The sequence below is a fragment of the Pristiophorus japonicus genome, chromosome 3 (genome assembly GCF_044704955.1).
Source record: "Pristiophorus japonicus isolate sPriJap1 chromosome 3, sPriJap1.hap1, whole genome shotgun sequence".
In the NCBI taxonomy this organism is placed as follows: domain Eukaryota; kingdom Metazoa; phylum Chordata; class Chondrichthyes; family Pristiophoridae; genus Pristiophorus; species Pristiophorus japonicus.
The window spans coordinates 4,240,977-4,262,099 of record NC_091979.1 but is presented as its reverse complement, the minus strand read 5'-3'; the positions used below and the strand labels follow the sequence as shown (position 1 = coordinate 4,262,099).

The 21,123-nt window shown below is 48.4% G+C and overlaps 1 protein-coding gene across 1 annotated transcript in view; it reads left to right on the top strand.

Moving 5' to 3' along the window:
* The window catches only part of slc4a3 (solute carrier family 4 member 3), a 214,412-nt gene that overhangs the window by 31,638 nt on the left and 161,651 nt on the right, over positions 1–21,123 (top strand). The window contains exons 5-6 of the mRNA XM_070877002.1: positions 16,106–16,209; positions 20,700–20,923. Of these exons, the coding sequence (XP_070733103.1) occupies positions 16,106–16,209; positions 20,700–20,923 (328 nt within the window). The remainder of the gene's footprint in view (positions 1–16,105; positions 16,210–20,699; positions 20,924–21,123) is intronic.

Sequence of the window (21,123 nt, the reverse complement as noted above, 5' to 3'; positions counted from 1 at the left end):
AGGCTGGAATCTAATCGAGGGGTTCGGGGGGTTTATATATAGAATAACAGATACCCGGGAGTGAGTTACAGCCTGGAATCTAATCGAGGGGTTCAGGGGGTTTATATATAGAATAACAGATACCCGGGAGTGAGTTATCGGCTGGAATCTAATCGAGGGGTTCGGGGGTTTATATATAGAATAACAGATACCCGGGAGTGAGTTACAGCCTGGAATCTAATCGAGGGGTTCAGGGGGTTTATATATAGAATAACAGATACCCGGGAGTGAGTTACAGGCTGGAATCTAATCGAGGGGTTCGGGGGTTTATATATAGAATAACAGTTACCCCGGAGTGAGTTACAGGCTGGAATCTAATCGAGGGGTTCAGGGGGTTTATATATAGAATAACAGATACCCGGGAGTGAGTTACAGGCTGGAATCTAATCGAGGGGTTCGGGGGGTTTATATATAGAATAACAGATACCCGGGAGTGAGTTACAGGCTGGAATCTAATCGAGGGGTTCGGGGGGTTTATATATAGAATAACAGATACCCGGGAGTGAGTTACAGCCTGGAATCTAATCGAGGGGTTCAGGGGGTTTATATATAGAATAACAGATACCCGGGAGTGAGTTACAGGCTGGAATCTAATCGAGGGGTTCGGGGGTTTATATATAGAATAACAGTTACCCCGGAGTGAGTTACAGGCTGGAATCTAATCGAGGGGTTCAGGGGGTTTATATATAGAATAACAGATACCCGGGAGTGAGTTACAGGCTGGAATCTAATCGAGGGGTTTGGGTGTTTATATATAGAATAACAGATACCCGGGAGTGAGTTACAGGCTGGAATCTAATCGAGGGGTTCGGGGAGTTTATATATAGAATAACAGTTACCCGGGAGTGCGTTACAGGCTGGAATCTAATCGCGGGGTTCGGGGAGTTTATATATAGAATAACAGTTACCCGGGAGTGAGTTACAGGCTGGAATCTAATCGAGGAGTTCGGGGAGTTTATATATAGAATAACAGTTACCCGGGAGTGAGTTACAGGCTGGAATCTAATCGAGGGGTTCGGGGAGTTTATATATAGAATAACAGTTACCCGGGAGTGAGTTACAGGCTGGAATCTAATCGAGGGGTTCGGGGGTTTATATATAGAATAACAGATACCCCGGGAGTGAGTTACAGGCTGGAATCTAATCGAGGGGTTCGGGGGGTTTATATATAGAATAACAGATACCCGGGAGTGAGTTACAGGCTGGAATCTAATCGAGGGGTTCGGGGAGTTTATATATAGAATAACAGATACCCGGGAGTGAGTTACAGGCTGGAATCTAATCGAGGGGTTCGGGGGGTTTATATATAGAATAACAGATACCCGGGAGTGAGTTACAGGCTGGAATCTAATCGAGGGGTTCGGGGAGTTTATATATAGAATAACAGTTACCCGGGAGTGAGTTACAGGCTGGAATCTAATCGAGGGGTTCGGGGGGTTTATATATAGAATAACAGATACCCGGGAGTGAGTTACAGGCTGGAATCCAATCGAGGGGTTCGGGGGGTTTATATATAGAATAACAGAGACCCGGGAGTGAGTTACAGGCTGGAATCTAATCGAGGGGTTCGGGGGGTTTATATATAGAATAACAGAGACCCGGGAGTGAGTTACAGGCTGGAATCTAATCGAGGGGTTCGGGGGGTTTATATATAGAATAACAGAGACCCGGGAGTGAGTTACAGGCTGGAATCTAATCGAGGTGTTCGGGGGGTTTATATATAGAATAACAGATACCCGGGAGTGAGTTACAGGCTGGATTCTAATCGAGGGGTTCGGAGGGTTTATATATAGAATAACAGATACCCGGGAGTGAGTTACAGGCTGGAATCTAATCGAGGGGTTCGGGGGGTTTATATATAGAATAACCGATACCCGGGAGTGAGTTACAGGCTTGAATCTAATCGAGGGGTTCGGGGGTTTATATATAGAATAACAGATACCCGGGAGTGAGTTACAGGCTTGAATCTAATCGAGGGGTTCGGGGGTTTATATATAGAATAACAGATACCCGGGAGTGAGTTACAGGCTAGGATCTAATCGAGGGGTTCGGGGGGTTTATATATAGAGTAACAGATACCCGGGAGTGAGTTACAGGCTGGATTCTAATCGAGGGGTTCGGGGGGTTTATATATAGAATAACAGATACCCGGGAGTGAGTTACAGGCTGGAATCTAATCGAGGGGTTCGGGGGGTTTATATATAGAATAACAGATACCCGGGAGTGAGTTACAGGCTGGATTCTAATCGAGGGGTTCGGGGGGTTTATATATAGAATAACAGATACCCGGGAGTGAGTTACAGGCTGGATTCTAATCGAGGGTTTCGGGTGGTTTATATATAGAATAACAGATACCCCGGGAGTGAGTTACAGGCTGGAATCTAATCGAGGGGTTCGGGGGGTTTATATATAGAATAACGGATACCCGGGAGTGAGTTACAGGCTGGAATCTAATCGAGGGGTTCGGGGGTTTATATATAGAATAACAGGTACCCGGGAGTGAGTTACAGGCTGGAATCTAATCGAGGGGTTCGGGGGGTTTATATATAGAATAACAGATACCCGGGAGTGAGTTACAGGCTGGAATCTAATCGAGGGGTTCGGGGGTTTATATATAGAATAACAGATACCCGGGAGTGAATTACAGGCTGGAATCTAATCGAGGGGTTCGGGGGTTTATATATAGTATAACAGATACCGGGAGTGAGTTACAGGCTGGAATCTAATCGAGGGGTTCGGGGGTTTATATATAGAATAACAGATACCCGGGAGTGAGTTACAGCCTGGAATCTAATCGAGGGGTTCGGGGGGTTTATATATAGAATAACAGATACCCGGGAGCGAGTTACAGGCTGGAATCTAATCGAGGGGTTCGGGGAGTTTATATATAGAATAACAGTTACCCGGGAGTGAGTTACAGGCTGGAATCTAATCGAGGGGTTCGGGGAGTTTATATATAGAATAACAGATACCCGGGAGTGAGTTACAGGCTGGAATCTAATCGAGGGGTTCGGGGGGTTTATATATAGAATAACAGAGACCCGGGAGTGAGTTACAGGCTGGATTCTAATCGAGGGGTTCGGGGGGTTTATATATAGAATAACAGATACCCGGGAGTGAGTTACAGGCTGGAATCTAATCGAGGGGTTCGGGGGGTTTATATATAGAATAACCGATACCCGGGAGTGAGTTACAGGCTGGAATCTAATCGAGGGGTTCGGGGGTTTATATATAGAATAACAGATACCCGGGAGTGAGTTACAGGCTTGAATCTAATCGAGGGGTTCGGGGGTTTATATATAGAATAACAGATACCCGGGAGTGAGTTACAGGCTGGGATCTAATCGAGGGGTTCGGGGGGTTTATATATAGAGTAACAGATACCCGGGAGTGAGTTACAGGCTGGATTCTAATCGAGGGGTTCGGGGTTTTATATATAGAATAACAGATACCCGGGAGTGAGTTACAGGCTGGAATCTAATCGAGGGGTTCGGGGGGTTTATATATAGAATAACAGATACCCGGGAGTGAGTTACAGGCTGGAATCTAATCGAGGGGTTCGGGGGGTTTATAAATAGAATAACAGATACCCGGGAGTGAGTTACAGGCTGGATTCTAATCGAGGAGTTCGGGGGGTTTATATATAGAATAACAGATACCCGGGAGTGAGTTACAGGCTGGATTCTAATCGAGGGTTTCGGGTGGTTTATATATAGAATAACAGATACCCCGGGAGTGAGTTACAGGCTGGAATCTAATCGAGGGGTTCGGGGGGTTTATATATAGAATAACGGATACCCGGGAGTGAGTTACAGGCTGGAATCTAATCGAGGGGTTCGGGGGTTTATGTATAGAATAACAGGTACCCGGGAGTGAGTTACAGGCTGGAATGTAATCGAGGTGTTCGGGGGGTTTATATATAGAATAACAGATACCCGGGAGTGAGTTACAGGCTGGAATCTAATCGAGGGGTTCGGGGGGTTTATATATAGAATAACAGATACCCGGGAGTGAGTTACAGGCTGGATTCTAATCGAGGGGTTCGGGGGGTTTATATATAGAATAACAGATACCCGGGAGTGAGTTACAGGCTGGATTCTAATCGAGGGTTTTGGGTGGTTTATATATAGAATAACAGATACCCCGGGAGTGAGTTACAGGCTGGAATCTAATCGAGGGGTTCGGGGGGTTTATATATAGAATAACGGATACCCGGGAGTGAGTTACAGGCTGGAATCTAATCGAGGGGTTCGGGGGTTTATATATAGAATAACAGGTACCCGGGAGTGAGTTACAGGCTGGAATCTAATCGAGGGGTTCGGGGGGTTTCTATATAGAATAACAGATACCCGGGAGTGAGTTACAGGCTGGAATCTAATCGAGGGGTTCGTGGGTTTATATATAGAATAACAGATACCCGGGAGTGAATTACAGGCTGGAATCTAATCGAGGGGTTCGGGGGTTTATATATAGAATAACAGATACCCGGGAGTGAATTACAGGCTGGAATCTAATCGAGGGGTTCGGGGGTTTATATATAGTATAACAGATACCGGGAGTGAGTTACAGGCTGGAATCTAATCGAGGAGTTCGGGGGTTTATATATAGAATAACAGATACCCGGGAGTGAGTTACAGGCTGGAATCTAATCGAGGGGTTCGGGTGATTATATATAGAATAACAGATACCCGGGAGTGAGTTACAGGCTGGTATCTAATCGAGGGGTTCGGGGGTTTATATATAGAGTAACAGATACCCGGGAGTGAGTTACAGGCTGGAATCTAATCGAGGGGTTCGGGGGGTTTATATATAGAATAACAGATACCCGGGAGTGAGTTACAGGCTGGAATCTAATCGAGGGGTTCGGGGAGTTTATATATAGAATAACAGTTACCCGGGAGTGAGTTACAGGCTGGAATCTAATCGAGGGGTTCGGGGGGTTTATATATAGAATAACAGATACCCGGGAGTGAGTTACAGGCTGGAATCTAATCGAGGGGTTCGGGGGGTTTATATATAGAATAACAGAGACCCGGGAGTGAGTTACAGGCTGGAATCTAATCGAGGGGTTCGGGGGGTTTATATATAGAATAACAGAGACCCGGGAGTGAGTTACAGGCTGGAATCTAATCGAGGGGTTCGGGGGGTTTATATATAGAATAACAGAGACCCGGGAGTGAGTTACAGGCTGGATTCTAATTGAGGGGTTCGTGGGGTTTATATATAGAATAACAGATACCCGGGAGTGAGTTACAGGCTGGAATCTAATCGAGGGGTTCGGGGGGTTTATATATAGAATAACCGATACCCGGGAGTGAGTTACAGGCTTGAATCTAATCGAGGGGTTCGGGGGTTTATATATAGAATAACAGATACCCGGGTGTGAGTTACAGGCTTGAATCTAATCGAGGGGTTCGGGGGTTTATATATAGAATAACAGATACCCGGGAGTGAGTTACAGGCTGGAATCTAATCGAGGGGTTCGGGGGGTTTATATATAGAATAACAGATACCCGGGAGTGAGTTACAGGCTGGATTCTAATCGAGGGTTTCGGGTGGTTTATATATAGAATAACAGATACCCCGGGAGTGAGTTACAGGCTGGAATCTAATCGAGGGGTTCGGGGGGTTTATATATAGAATAACGGATACCCGGGAGTGAGTTACAGGCTGGAATCTAATCGAGGGGTTCGGGGGTTTATATATAGAATAACAGGTACCCGGGAGTGAGTTACAGGCTGGAATCTAATCGAGGGGTTCGGGGGGTTTATATATAGAATAACAGATACCCGGGAGTGAGTTACAGACTGGAATCTAATCGAGGGGTTCGGGGGTTTATATATAGAATAACAGATACCCGGGAGTGAATTACAGGCTGGAATCTAATCGAGGGGTTCGGGGGTTTATATATAGTATAACAGATACCGGGAGTGAGTTACAGGCTGGAATCTAATCGAGGGGTTCGGGGGGTTTATATATAGAATAACAGATACCCGGGAGTGAGTTACAGGCTGGATTCTAATCGAGGGGGTCGGGGGGTTTATATATAGAATAACAGATACCCGGGAGTGAGTTACAGGCTGGAATCTAATCGAGGGGTTCGGGGGAGGTTTATATATAGAATAACAGATACCCGGGAGTGAGTTACAGGCTGGATTCTAATCGAGGGTTTCGGGTGGTTTATATATAGAATAACAGATACCCCGGGAGTGAGTTACAGGCTGGAATCTAATCGAGGTGTTCGGGGGGTTTATATATAGAATAACAGATACCCGGGAGTGAGTTACAGGCTGGAATCTAATCGAGGGATTCGGGGGGTTTATATATAGAATAACGGATACCCGGGAGTGAGTTACAGGCTGGAATCTAATCGAGGGGTTCGGGGGGTTTATATATAGAATAACAGATACCCGGGAGTGAGTTACAGGCTGGAATCTAATCGAGGGGTTCGGGGGGTTTATATATAGAATAACGGATACCCGGGAGTGAGTTACAGGCTGGAATCTAATCGAGGGGTTCGGGGGTTTATATATAGAATAACAGATACCTGGGAGTGAGTTACAGGCTGGAATCTAATCGAGGGGTTCGGGGGTTTATATATATAGTAACAGATACCCGGGAGTGAGTTACAGCCTGGAATCTAATCGAGGGGTTCGGGGGTTTATATATAGAATAACAGATACCCGGGAGTGAGTTACAGGCTGGAATCTAATCGAGGGGTTCGGGGGTTTATATATAGAATAACAGATACCCGGGAGTGAGTTACAGGCTGGAATCTAATCGAGGGGTTCGGGGGGTTTATATATAGAATAACGGATACCCGGGAGTGAGTTACAAGCTGGAATGTAATCGAGGGGTTCGGGGGGGTTTATATATAGAATAACGGATACCCGGGAGTGAGTTACAGGCTGGAATCTAATCGAGGGGTTCGGGGGGTTTATATATAGAATAACGGTTACCCGGGAGTGAGTTACAAGCTGGAATCTAATCGAGGGGTTCGGGGGTTTATATATAGAATAACAGATACCCCGGAGTGAGTTACAGGCTGGAATCTAATCGAGGGGTTCGGGGGGTTTATATATAGAATAACAGATACCCGGGAGTGAGTTACAGGCTGGAATCTAATCGAGGGGTTCGGGGGTTTATATATAGAATAACAGATACCCGGGAGTGAGTTACAGGCTGGAATCTAATCGAGGGGTTTGGGGGGTTTATATATAGAATAACAGATACCCGGGAGTGAGTTACAGGCTGGAATCTAATCGAGGGGTTCGGGGGGTTTATATATAGTATAACAGATACCGGGAGTGAGTTACAGGCTGGAATCTAATCGAGGGGTTCGGGGGGTTTATATATAGAATAACAGATACCCGGGAGTGAGTTACAGGCTGGATTCTAATCGAGGGGGTCGGGGGGTTTATATATAGAATAACAGATACCCGGGAGTGAGTTACAGGCTGGAATCTAATCGAGGGGTTCGGGGGAGGTTTATATATAGAATAACAGATACCCGGGAGTGAGTTACAGGCTGGATTCTAATCGAGGGTTTCGGGTGGTTTATATATAGAATAACAGATACCCCGGGAGTGAGTTACAGGCTGGAATCTAATCGAGGTGTTCGGGGGGTTTATATATAGAATAACAGATACCCGGGAGTGAGTTACAGGCTGGAATCTAATCGAGGGATTCGGGGGGTTTATATATAGAATAACGGATACCCGGGAGTGAGTTACAGGCTGGAATCTAATCGAGGGGTTCGGGGGGTTTATATATAGAATAACAGATACCCGGGAGTGAGTTACAGGCTGGAATCTAATCGAGGGGTTCGGGGGGTTTATATATAGAATAACGGATACCCGGGAGTGAGTTACAGGCTGGAATCTAATCGAGGGGTTCGGGGGTTTATATATAGAATAACAGATACCTGGGAGTGAGTTACAGGCTGGAATCTAATCGAGGGGTTCGGGGGTTTATATATATAGTAACAGATACCCGGGAGTGAGTTACAGCCTGGAATCTAATCGAGGGGTTCGGGGGTTTATATATAGAATAACAGATACCCGGGAGTGAGTTACAGGCTGGAATCTAATCGAGGGGTTCGGGGGTTTATATATAGAATAACAGATACCCGGGAGTGAGTTACAGGCTGGAATCTAATCGAGGGGTTCGGGGGGTTTATATATAGAATAACGGATACCCGGGAGTGAGTTACAAGCTGGAATGTAATCGAGGGGTTCGGGGGGGTTTATATATAGAATAACGGATACCCGGGAGTGAGTTACAGGCTGGAATCTAATCGAGGGGTTCGGGGGGTTTATATATAGAATAACGGTTACCCGGGAGTGAGTTACAAGCTGGAATCTAATCGAGGGGTTCGGGGGTTTATATATAGAATAACAGATACCCCGGAGTGAGTTACAGGCTGGAATCTAATCGAGGGGTTCGGGGGGTTTATATATAGAATAACAGATACCCGGGAGTGAGTTACAGGCTGGAATCTAATCGAGGGGTTCGGGGGTTTATATATAGAATAACAGATACCCGGGAGTGAGTTACAGGCTGGAATCTAATCGAGGGGTTTGGGGGGTTTATATATAGAATAACAGATACCCGGGAGTGAGTTACAGGCTGGAATCTAATCGAGGGGTTCGGGGGGTTTATATATAGAATAACAGATACCCGAGAGTGAGTTACAGGCTGGAATCTAATCGAGGGGTTCGGGGGGTTTATATATAGAGTAACAGATACCCGGGAGTGAGTTACAGGCTGGAATCTAATCGAGGGGTTCGGGGGGTTTATATATAGAATAACAGATATCCGAGAGTGAGTTACAGGCTGGAATCTAATCGAGGGGTTCGGTGGTTTATATATAGAATAACAGATACCCGAGAGTGAGTTACAGGCTGGAATCTAATCGAGGGGTTCGGGGGGTTTATATATAGAGTAACAGATACCCGGGAGTGAGTTACAGGCTGGGATCTAATCGAGGGGTTCGGGGGGTTTATATATAGAATAACGGATACCCGGGAGTGAGTTACAGGCTGGAATCTAATCGAGGGGTTCGGGGGGTTTATATATAGAATAACGGATACCCGGGAGTGAGTTACAGGCTGGAATCTAATCGAGGGGTTCGGGGGGTTTATATATAGAGTAACAGATACCCGGGAGTGAGATACAGGCTGGGATCTATTCGAGGGGTTCGGGGGTTTTATATATAGAATAACAGATACCCGGGAGTGAGTTACAGGCTGGAATCTAATCGAGGGGTTCGGGGGGTTTATATATAGAATAACGGATACCCGGGAGTGAGTTACAAGCTGGAATGTAATCGAGGGGTTCGGGGGGGTTTATATATAGAATAACGGATACCCGGGAGTGAGTTACAGGCTGGAATCTAATTGAGGGGTTCGGGGGGTTTATATAGAGAATAACAGATACCGGGAGTGAGTTACAGGCTGGGATCTAATCGAGGGGTTCGGGGGTTTATATATAGAATAACAGATATCCGGGAGTGAGTTACAGGCTGGAATCTAATCGAGTGGTTCGGGGGGGTTTATATATAGAATAACAGATACCCGGGAGTGAGTTACAGGCTGGAATCTAATCGAGGGGTTCGGGGGGTTTATATATAGAATAATAGATACCCGAGAGTGAGTTACAGGCTGGAATCTAATCGAGGGGTTCGGGAGGGTTTATATATAGAATAACAGATACCCGGGAGTGAGTTACAGGCTGGAATCTAATCGAGGGGTTCGGGGGGTTTATATATAGAATAACAGATACCCGAGAGTGAGTTACAGGCTGGAATCTAATCGAGGGGTTCGGGGGGGTTTATATATAGAATAACAGATACCCGGGAGTGAGTTACAGGCTGGAATCTAATCGAGGGGTTCGGGGGGTTTATATATAGAATAACAGATACCCGGGAGTGAGTTACAGGCTGGAATCTAATCGAGGGGTCCGGGGGTTTATATATAGGATAACAGATACCCGGGAGTGTTTTACAGGCTGGAATCTAATCGAGGGGTTCGGGGGGGTTTATATATAGAATAACAGATACCCGGGAGTGAGTTACAGGCTGGAATCTAATCGAGATGTTCGGGGGGTTTATATATAGAATAACAGATACCCGAGAGTGAGTTACAGGCTGGAATCTAATCGAGGGGTCCGGGGGTTTATATATAGGATAACAGATACCCGGGAGTGAGTTACAGGCTGGAATCTAATTGAGCGGTTCAGGGGTTTATATATAGAGTAACAGATACCGGGAGTGAGTTACAGGCTGGAATCTAATCGAGGGGTTCGGGGGGTTTATATATATATAACAGATACCGGGAGTGAGTTACAGGCTGGAATCTAATCGAGGGGTTCGGGGGGTTTATATATATATAACAGATACCGGGGAGTGAGTTACAGGCTGGAATCTAATCGAGGGTTCGGGGGGTTTATATATAGAATAACTGATACCCGGGAATGAGTTACTGGCTGGAATCTAATCGAGGGTTCGGGGGGTTTATATATAGAATAACAGATACCCGGGAGTGAGTTACAGGCTGGAATCTAATCGAGGGGTTCGGGGGGTTTATATATAGAATAACAGATACCCGGGAGTGAGTTACAGGCTGGAATCTAATCGAGGGTTCGGGGGGTTTATATATAGAATAACAGATACCCGGGAGTGAGTTACAGGCTGGAATCTAATCGAGGGGTTCGGGGGGTTTATATATAGAATAACAGATACCCAGGAGTGAGTTACAGGCTGGAATCTAATCGAGGGGTTCGGGGGGTTTATATATAGAATAACAGATACCCAGGAGTGAGTTACAGGCTGGAATCTAATCGAGGGTTCGGGGGGTTTATATATAGAATAACAGATACCCGGGAGTGAGTTACAGGCTGGAATCTAATCGAGGGGTTCGGGGGGGTTTATATATAGAATAACAGATACCCAGGAGTGAGTTACAGGCTGGAATCTAATCGAGGGTTCGGGGGGTTTATATATAGAATAACGGATACCCAGGAGTGAGTTACAGGCTGGAATCTAATCGAGGGTTCGGGGGGTTTATATATAGAATAACAGATACCTGGGAGTGAGTTACAGGCTGGAATCTAATCGAGGAGTTCGGGGGATTTATATATAGAATAACAGATACCCGGGAGTGAGTTACAGGCTGGAATCTAATCGAGGGGTTCGGGGGTTTATATATAGAATAACAGATACCCGGGAGTGAGTTACAGGCTGGATTCTAATCGAGGGGTTCGGGGGGTTTATAAATAGAATTACAGATACCCGGGAGTGAGTTACAGGCTGGAATCTAATCGAGGGGTTCGGGGGGTTTATATATAGAATAACAGATACCCGGGAGTGAGTTACAGGCTGGATTCTAATCGAGGGGTTCGGGGGGTTTATATATAGAATAACTGATACCCGGGAGTGAGTTACAGGCTGGATTCTAATCGAGGGTTTCGGGTGGTTTATATATAGAATAACAGATACCCCGGGAGTGAGTTACAGGCTGGAATCTAATCGAGGGGTTCGGGGGGTTTATATATAGAATAACGGATACCCGGGAGTGAGTTACAGGCTGGAATCTAATCGAGGGGTTCGGGGGTTTATGTATAGAATAACAGGTACCCGGGAGTGAGTTACAGGCTGGAATCTAATCGAGGGGTTCGGGGGGTTTATATATAGAATAACAGATACCCGGGAGTGAGTTACAGGCTGGAATCTAATCGAGGGGTTCGGGGGTTTATATATAGAATAACAGATACCCGGGAGTGAATTACAGGCTGGAATCTAATCGAGGGGTTCGGGGGTTTATATATAGTATAACAGATACCGGGAGTGAGTTACAGGCTGGAATCTAATCGAGGGGTTCGGGGCGTTTATATATAGAATAACAGATACCCGGGAGTGAGTTACAGGCTGGAATCTAATCGAGGGGTTCGGGGGTTTATATATAGAATAACAGATACCCCGGAGTGAGTTACAGGCTGGAATCTAATCGAGGGGTTCGGGGGGTTTATATATAGAATAACAGATACCCGGGAGTGAGTTACAGGCTGGAATCTAATCGAGGGGTTCGGGGGTTTATATATAGAATAACAGATACCCCGGAGTGAGTTACAGGCTGGAATCTAATCGAGGGGTTCGGGGGGTTTATATATAGAATAACAGATACCCGGGAGTGAGTTACAGGCTGGAATCTAATCGAGGGGTTCGGGGGTTTATATATAGAATAACAGATACCCCGGAGTGAGTTACAGGCTGGAATCTAATCGAGGGGTTCGGGGGGTTTATATATAGAATAACAGAGACCCGGGAGTGAGTTACAGGCTGGAATCTAATCGATAGGTTTGGGGGTTTTATATATAGAATAACAGATACCCGGGAGTGAGTTACAGGCTGGAATCTAATCGAGGGGTTCGGGGGGTTTATATATAGAATAACAGATACCCGGGAGTGAGTTACAGGCTGGAATCTAATCGAGGGGTTCGGGGGGTTTATATATAGAATAACAGATACCCGAGAGTGAGTTACAGGCTGGAATCTAATCGAGGGGTTCGGTGGTTTATATATAGAATAACAGATACCCGAGAGTGAGTTACAGGCTGGAATCTAATCGAGGGGTTCGGGGGGTTTATATATAGAGTAACAGATACCCGGGAGTGAGTTACAGGCTGGGATCTAATCGAGGGGTTCGGGGGGTTTATATATAGAATAACGGATACCCGGGAGTGAGTTACAGGCTGGAATCTAATCGAGGGGTTTGGGGGGTTTATATATAGAATAACGGATACCCGGGAGTGAGTTACAGGCTGGAATCTAATCGAGGGGTTCGGGGGGTTTATATATAGAGTAACAGATACCCGGGAGTGAGTTACAGGCTGGGATCTAATCGAGGGGTTCGGGGGGTTTATATATAGAATAACAGATACCCGGGAGTGAGTTACAGGCTGGAATCTAATCGAGGGGTTCGGGGGGTTTATATATAGAATAACGGATACCCGGGAGTGAGTTACAAGCTGGAATGTAATCGAGGGGTTCGGGGGGGTTTATATATAGAATAACGGATACCCGGGAGTGAGTTACAGGCTGGAATCTAATTGAGGGGTTCGGGGGGTTTATATAGAGAATAACAGATACCGGGAGTGAGTTACAGGCTGGGATCTAATCGAGGGGTTCGGGGGTTTATATATAGAATAACAGATATCCGGGAGTGAGTTACAGGCTGGAATCTAATCGAGAGTTTCGGGGGGGTTTATATATAGAATAACAGATACCCGGGAGTGAGTTACAGGCTGGAATCTAATCGAGGGGTTCGGGGGGTTTATATATAGAATAACAGATACCCGAGAGTGAGTTACAGGCTGGAATCTAATCGAGGGGTTCGGGGGGGTTTATATATAGAATAACAGATACCCGGGAGTGAGTTACAGGCTGGAATCTAATCGAGGGGTTCGGGGGGTTTATATATAGAATAACAGATACCCGAGAGTGAGTTACAGGCTGGAATCTAATCGAGGGGTTCGGGGGGGTTTATATATAGAATAACAGATACCCGGGAGTGAGTTACAGGCTGGAATCTAATCGAGGGGTTCGGGGGGTTTATATATAGAATAACAGATACCCGGGAGTGAGTTACAGGCTGGAATCTAATCGAGGGGTCCGGGGGTTTATATATAGGATAACAGATACCCGGGAGTGAGTTACAGGCTGGAATCTAATCGAGGGGTTCGGGGGGGTTTATATATAGAATAACAGATACCCGGGAGTGAGTTACAGGCTGGAATCTAATCGAGGGGTTCGGGGGGTTTATATATAGAATAACAGATACCCGAGAGTGAGTTACAGGCTGGAATCTAATCGAGGGGTCCGGGGGTTTATATATAGGATAACAGATACCCGGGAGTGAGTTACAGGCTGGAATCTAATTGAGCGGTTCAGGGGTTTATATATAGAGTAACAGATACCCGGGAGTGAGTTACAGGCTGGAATCTAATCGAGGGGTTCGGGGGGTTTATATATATATAACAGATACCGGGAGTGAGTTACAGGCTGGAATCTAATCGAGGGGTTCGGGGGGTTTATATATATATAACAGATACCGGGGAGTGAGTTACAGGCTGGAATCTAATCGAGGGTTCGGGGGGTTTATATATAGAATAACTGATACCCGGGAATGAGTTACAGGCTGGAATCTAATCGAGGGTTCGGGGGGTTTATATATAGAATAACAGATACCCGGGAGTGAGTTACAGGCTGGAATCTAATCGAGGGGTTCGGGGGATTTATATATAGAATAACAGATACCCGGGAGTGAGTTACAGGCTGGAATCTAATCGAGGGTTCGGGGGGTTTATATATAGAATAACAGATACCCGGGAGTGAGTTACAGGCTGGAATCTAATCGAGGGGTTCGGGGGGTTTATATATAGAATAACAGATACCCAGGAGTGAGTTACAGGCTGGAATCTAATCGAGGGGTTCGGGGGGTTTATATATAGAATAACAGATACCCAGGAGTGAGTTACAGGCTGGAATCTAATCGAGGGTTCGGGGGGTTTATATATAGAATAACGGATACCCAGGAGTGAGTTACAGGCTGGAATCTAATCGAGGGGTTCGGGGGTTTATATATAGAATAACAGATACCTGGGAGTGAGTTACAGGCTGGAATCTAATCGAGGGGTTCGGGGGATTTATATATAGAATAACAGATACCCGGGAGTGAGTTACAGGCTGGAATCTAATCGAGGGGTTCGGGGGTTTATATATAGAATAACAGATACCCGGGAGTGAGTTACAGGCTGGAATCTAATCGAGGGGTTCGGGGGTTTATATATAGAATAACAGATACCCGGGAGTGAGTTACAGGCTGGAATCTAATCGAGGGGTTCGGAGGTTTATATATAGAATAACGGATACCCGGGAGTGAGTTACAGGCTGGGATCTAATCGAGGGGTTCGGGGGTTTATATATAGAGTAACAGATACCCGGGAGTGAGTTACAGGCTGGAATCTAATCGAGGGGTTCGGGGGGTTTATATATAGAATAACAGATACCCGGGAGTGAGTTACAGGCTGGGATCTAATCGAGGGGTTCGGGGGTTTATATATAGAATAACGGATACCCGGGAGTGAGTTACAGGCTGGAATCTAATCGAGGGGTTCGGGGGGTTTATATATAGAATAACAGATACCCGGGAGTGAGTTACAGGCTGGAATCTAATCGAGGGGTTCGGAGGTTTATATATAGAATAACGGATACCCGGGAGTGAGTTACAGGCTGGGATCTAATCGAGGGGTTCGGGGCTTTATATATAGAGTAACAGATACCCGGGAGTGAGTTACAGGCTGGAATCTAATCGAGGGGTTCGGGGGGTTTATATATAGAATAACAGATACCCGGGAGTGAGTTACAGGCTGGGATCTAATCGAGGGGTTCGGGGGTTTATATATAGAATAACGGATACCCGGGAGTGAGTTACAGGCTGGAATCTAATCGAGGGGTTCGGGGGGTTTATATATAGAATAACAGATACCCGGGAGTGAGTTACAGGCTGGAATCTAATCGAGGGGTTCGGGGGTTTATATATAGAATAACAGTATCCCGGGAGTGAGTTACAGGCTGGGATCTAAGCGACGGTTGGATTTTTGGCTTCTCTTTGCTCCTTTTCCTCCCCCCCCGCCTCCCCTCCCCTCTCCCTGTCTCTCTCGGATCGCTCCCGGATCTTTAGCTCGGGATCTTCCCATACCAACGGCGAAGAGAGAGGTGTACAACGCCTCCCTTCGCGCTGCGCCCCCTGACTGAGGGCCCAGCTGCCCCAACCTTACCGAGGCGCAAACTGTTCCCGGGCGCTAACTTTCCCGCCCCGCCGCCATTGCCGCCCGAAATCATCGGAGCCGTAAACCCAGCCCCTTTCGGGATTGTGTTGGAGAGCGAGGTGTGTGGACCCTCTATCCTGGGGGGGGGGGGGGCGGGCTTGCTGTGGGGACTAACGGAGACATATCTCTTGTTCGAAACCATCGCCGCAATTTTTTTCCCCTTTTTATCTTTCCGCAGTTGTGCCTCGCTTCTCCCGAATCGTCGGAGTCGCTGGTGGTTGAGCAGCAACACCTGAACCCGGGCGGTCAACCGCTGGAGCCGCACTCGTCGCCAACAGAAAGGTCAGAGACAGCACCAGCCCCGAGCCCCACCGAGCCCCGCAAGCCACTCAGTGCACGCTGCAGGAACCAGTCTGAATCTGAGGGGGCCGTCGGCAAGGATTAACCCCTTCCCCGCTGCCCCCACCACCCGCTCCCCCCCCCCACCCCCTCATCCTGGGGAGAGTAAGAAGCCAAAATTATCCCCTTTTTGTTTTTAAGAGCGATGACCGCCTCGAAACGGCGCGGCAGTGCGGAGCCCCCGCCATTTTGGAAATCGCCCTCCTTTATTTTTGGAACGGTGTACGGGACCGCCGCTCCTCTCGGGCATGCGCCGCACCCCTCACCGCCGGCGGAGACCCCCTTTCCCGCCCCGCGTGGGAAGTTGCCCCGCAGGAGCGTAAAGGCCGCCGCTCGGGCAAGAAGCTTCTTGTAGCTGGGAGGCCCGTCCGCCCTTAAAGGGGAAGGCACACTGCCGCGATCGCCATTTTATTTTACTTTTCGGCTGACTCCGCGGTTGGCCCAGACGGTTACTCCCCCACCCCGGGTCCAGCCGGGCCGCCCACCCCCACCCCACCACCCGCCACCCAGCCCCCGCCCGCTCTTGGGTGAAAAGCCAAACACTGCGGATGCTGGAATCTGGAATAAAAACAGAGAATACTGGAAATGTCAGAGGGCCGGGCAGTGAGAAACAGAGTTAACTCTTCGGGTCGATGACCCTTCATCAGAACTGGAGAGAGTTCGGAAAGAACGGATCGTTAACCAGCACTGAGAGGGGGAGGGGAGGATAGAGCAAAAGGGAAGGTCTGTGATAGGGTGACAGGAGGGATTAGAGAGACAGAAGGGATGATGGGCCAAGTTCAAATGGTAATGTCAGGAGTTAGAAAAAGATTAGTCGAGATCGGGTGTGAATGGCCGGATAATGACCACCTGCCATTAGAGACAAGGAAAAAGAAAGACACAGGTTTGTAACTCTGGAATTCTCTGCCTCAGAGAGCTGTGGAAGCTGGGACATTGAATAAATTTAAGACTGAGATAGACAGTTTCTTAACCGATAAGGGAGTGAAGGGTTATGGGGAGCGGGCGGGGAAGTGGAGCTGAGTCCATGATCGGATCAGCCATGATGGTATTAAATGTCGGAGCAGGCTCGAGGGGCTAGTTGGCCTACTCCTGCTCCTATTTCTGATGTTCTTCTGTAAGAAACAGGCTCTGAGGGGGCAGCGGGGGAAAGGTTGGCAGTGGTTACGTTCTGAAATTTAGCACCAGACCGCTGGCCCGGCCGAAACCCTCCCCTGGTGGCCCGAGCTGCAATACTCACAGAGTTCGCTGTGGCACTCCCCTTTAACTGAAGGGGAAGTGACCCGGCGACACGTCTCAACACAACGGTACACACTCCCCGCCCACTGTCCGCAACACCGCTCCGCCACCCAAAAAATAAATACTGCTCTCGAAAACAGACAAATAATCAAATTAGAATTTTGAAAAACTATGGTTCAAATTAAGATTTGGTTGCCGGGGGTGATGATGCACTCCAGTCCCTCCGGTGCCCACCTCTCGCGGAAGGCCGCGAGCGTACCGGTGGACACCGCGTGCTCCATCTCCAGGGACACCCTGGCTCGGATGTAACCGCGGAAGAGAGGCAGGCAGTCGGGCTGAACGACCCCCTCGACCGCCCGCTGCCTGGACCGGCTGATGGCCCCCTTGGCCGTGCCCAGGAGCAGTCCTACGAGGAGGCCCTCGGACCTGCCCGCTCCCCTCCGCACAGGGTGCCCAAAGATCAGGAGAGTGGGACTGAAGTGCAGCCAGAATTTGAGGAGCAGCCCCTTTAAATATTGGAACAGGTTCTGCAACCTCACACACTCAGTAAAAACATCGAACATGGAATCCTCCAGACCGCAGAAATTGCAGGCGGCCTGGGAGTCCGTGAACCGACTTAAAAACTTATTACACGAGACTGCTCCGTGCACCACCCTCCAGGCCAAGTCCCCAATAAATAGTGGGAGGACTCCCACGTAGAGTGCACTCCATCGGGGACCCCCGCCTCCTCCAGACGGCAAGATGGTGCGCCATGGCGTGTCCGGACGGCAGACGAGGATGGCAAGGTGGAGAATGTGCAGGAGCAGCCCGTACAGGAAACCCCTCCACGCGGAACTGAAAGGCACGGAGGGGATTTCCCGGAGGAGGCTCAAGTTGTGAGGCACCGGCTCCTGAGGGAGGTTTCGGAGCTTGGCGCCGATGGGGAATTCTGTCTGGACGGGGGTCAGTTTGGATGGGATCGGCCCACGTGCTTGAGCCTCCTCGTCACACCTAGTGGAGTCAGGGTCCAGTGCTGTTTTTAGCGACTCGATGGCATTGGCCGCGTGCCGGACATCGGCCCAGTTTAGGCACCGTGTCATCCAGGCCGCTCTGGCACCATCCAGGCCGCTCTGGCACCATCCAGGCCGCTCTGGCACCATCCAGGCCGCTCTGGCACCATCCAGGCCGCTCTGGCACCATCCAGGCCGCTCTGGCACCATCCAGGCCGCTCTGGCACCATCCAGGCCGCTCCTCCGCCATCGAGCAGCTCCCTGACCCTGGTCACCTCACCAGCCACAGCCCTCTCGTCCGCCTGCCACCTAAAACCGCGGTCGTGGAGGTACGGATTCCCGAGCAGCGGCTCCTGCAGGACAGCCGCCACTCCAGACGGGGGAGAGCTGCGCTTGAACATAAGAACATAAGAATTAGGAACAGGAGTAGGCCATCTAGCCCCTCGAGCCTGCTCCGCCATTCAACAAGATCATGGCTGATCTGGCCGTGGACTCAGCTCCACTTACCCGCCCGCTCCCCGTAACCCTTAATTCCCTTATTGGTTAAAAATCTATCTATCTGTGATTTGAATACAGTCAATGAGCTAGTCTCAACTGCTTCCTTGGGCAGAGAATTCCATAGATTCCCAACCCTCTGGGAGAAGAAATTCCTTCTCAACTCGGTTTTAAATTGGCTCCCCCGTATTTTGAGGCTGTGGCCCCTAGTTCTAGTCTCCCGACCAGTGGAAACAACCTCTCTGCCTCTATCTTGTCTATTCCTTTCATTATTTTTAATGTTTCTATAAGATCATCCCTCATCCTTCTGAACTCCAACGAGTAAAGACCCAGTCTACTCAATCTATCATCATAAGGTAACCCCCTCATCTCCAGAATCAGCCTAGTGAATCGTCTCTGTACCCCCTCCAAAGCTAGTATATCCTTCCTTAAGTAAGGTGACCAAAACTGCACTCAGTACTCCAGGTGCGGCCTCACCAATACCCTGTACAGTTGCAGCAGGACCTCCCTGCTTTTGTACTCCATCCCTCTCGCAATGAAGGCCAACATTCCATTCGCCTTCCTGATTACCTGCTGCACCTGCAAACTAACTTTTTGGGATTCATGCACAAGGACCCCCAGGTCCCTCTGCACCTCAGCATGTTGTAATTTCTCCCCATTCAAATAATATTCCCTTTTAATGTTTTTTTTCCAAGGTGGATGACCTCACACTTTCCGACATTGTATTCCATCTGCCAAACCTCAGCCCATTCGCTTAACCTATCTAAATCTCTTTGCAGCCTCTCTGTGTCCTCTACACAACCCGCTTTCCCACTAATCTTAGTGTCATCTGCAAATTTTGTTGCACTACACTCTGTCCCCTCTTCCAGGTCATCTATGTATATTGTAAACAGTTGTGGTCCCAGCACCGATCCCTGTGGCACACCACTAACCACCGATTTCCAACCGGAAAAAGACCCATTTATCCCGACTCTCTGCTTTCTGTTCGCCAGCCAATTCTCTATCCATGCTAATACATTTCCTCTGACTCTGCGTTCCTCTATCTTCTGCAGTAACCTTTTGTGTGGCACCTTATCGAATGCCTTTTGAAAATCTAAATACACCACATCCATCGGTACACTTCTATCCACCATGTTCGTTAAATCCTCAAAGAATTCCAGTAAATTAGTTAAACATGATTTCCTCTTGGTGGAGACTTTGTTCCAGACCCTGGTTAGTTCCTGGTAAAAGACAGGCAGCTCCTGGACGGCGGTCCTGTCCGCCCCCCCGAGCTCACAAACAGGAGCTGCGTGTCGTCGTTGAGGCTGTACTGCTGGCGGAAGAAATACGTCGCCAGCACACGCCACCTAGGAGGGGGCTCGACGTAGAGGTATCTCTGCAGGGTCTGAAGACGGAAAGTCGCTAGCTGGGTGCTGACGCACACTAACGCCTGACTCAACAGCTCTACAAACCTGTGAGCATACGCGGACACAATGGTCCAAAATGGCCTCCTTCTGCACTGTAAATTTCTATGTTTCTCTGTTTCTATATATTACCCCAGAGAGGGGTGATACTGGGAATCCCTGACCCCATTTACCCCAGGGAGTCGGCACCCCTCGCTGCTCACACTTTAAACCCACCCGCGTTGTCATAGCGTTCCTGTTCCATCAGACTGACACCTCAAATAAATGTTCGTTGTTAATTTTTAATTCCACCCTCCCCCACCCCACTCAGCTTCCTGAAGCCTCCCCAGGATTCCCCGGAGTTCTCGCTCAGGAGCAGAGACAAGCGGAAGCCCTTTCACCGCATGGCGGGCGACCAGCGGGCGAGTTACGATCTGCGGGAGCGGGTCTGCGCGGGGAGCATGACCACTCCGGGGGCTGCGGTGTTCTGGAAGGTGCCGACGGACGAGGCGGAGGCGCGGGTGCTCGCCAGCGTCGACCTGGACTACATGAAAAGTAAGGGACCGTCAACACAGACACTGCCACAGCAAGTGATCAGGAGGGCAAATGCAATGTTGGCCTTTATTGCAAGGGGGACAGAGTATAAAAGCAGAGAAGTCCTGCTACAACTGTACATTATCATCATAGGCAGTCCCTCGCAATCGAGGAAGACTTGCTTCCACTCCTGAAGTGAGTTCTTAGGTGGCTGAACAGTC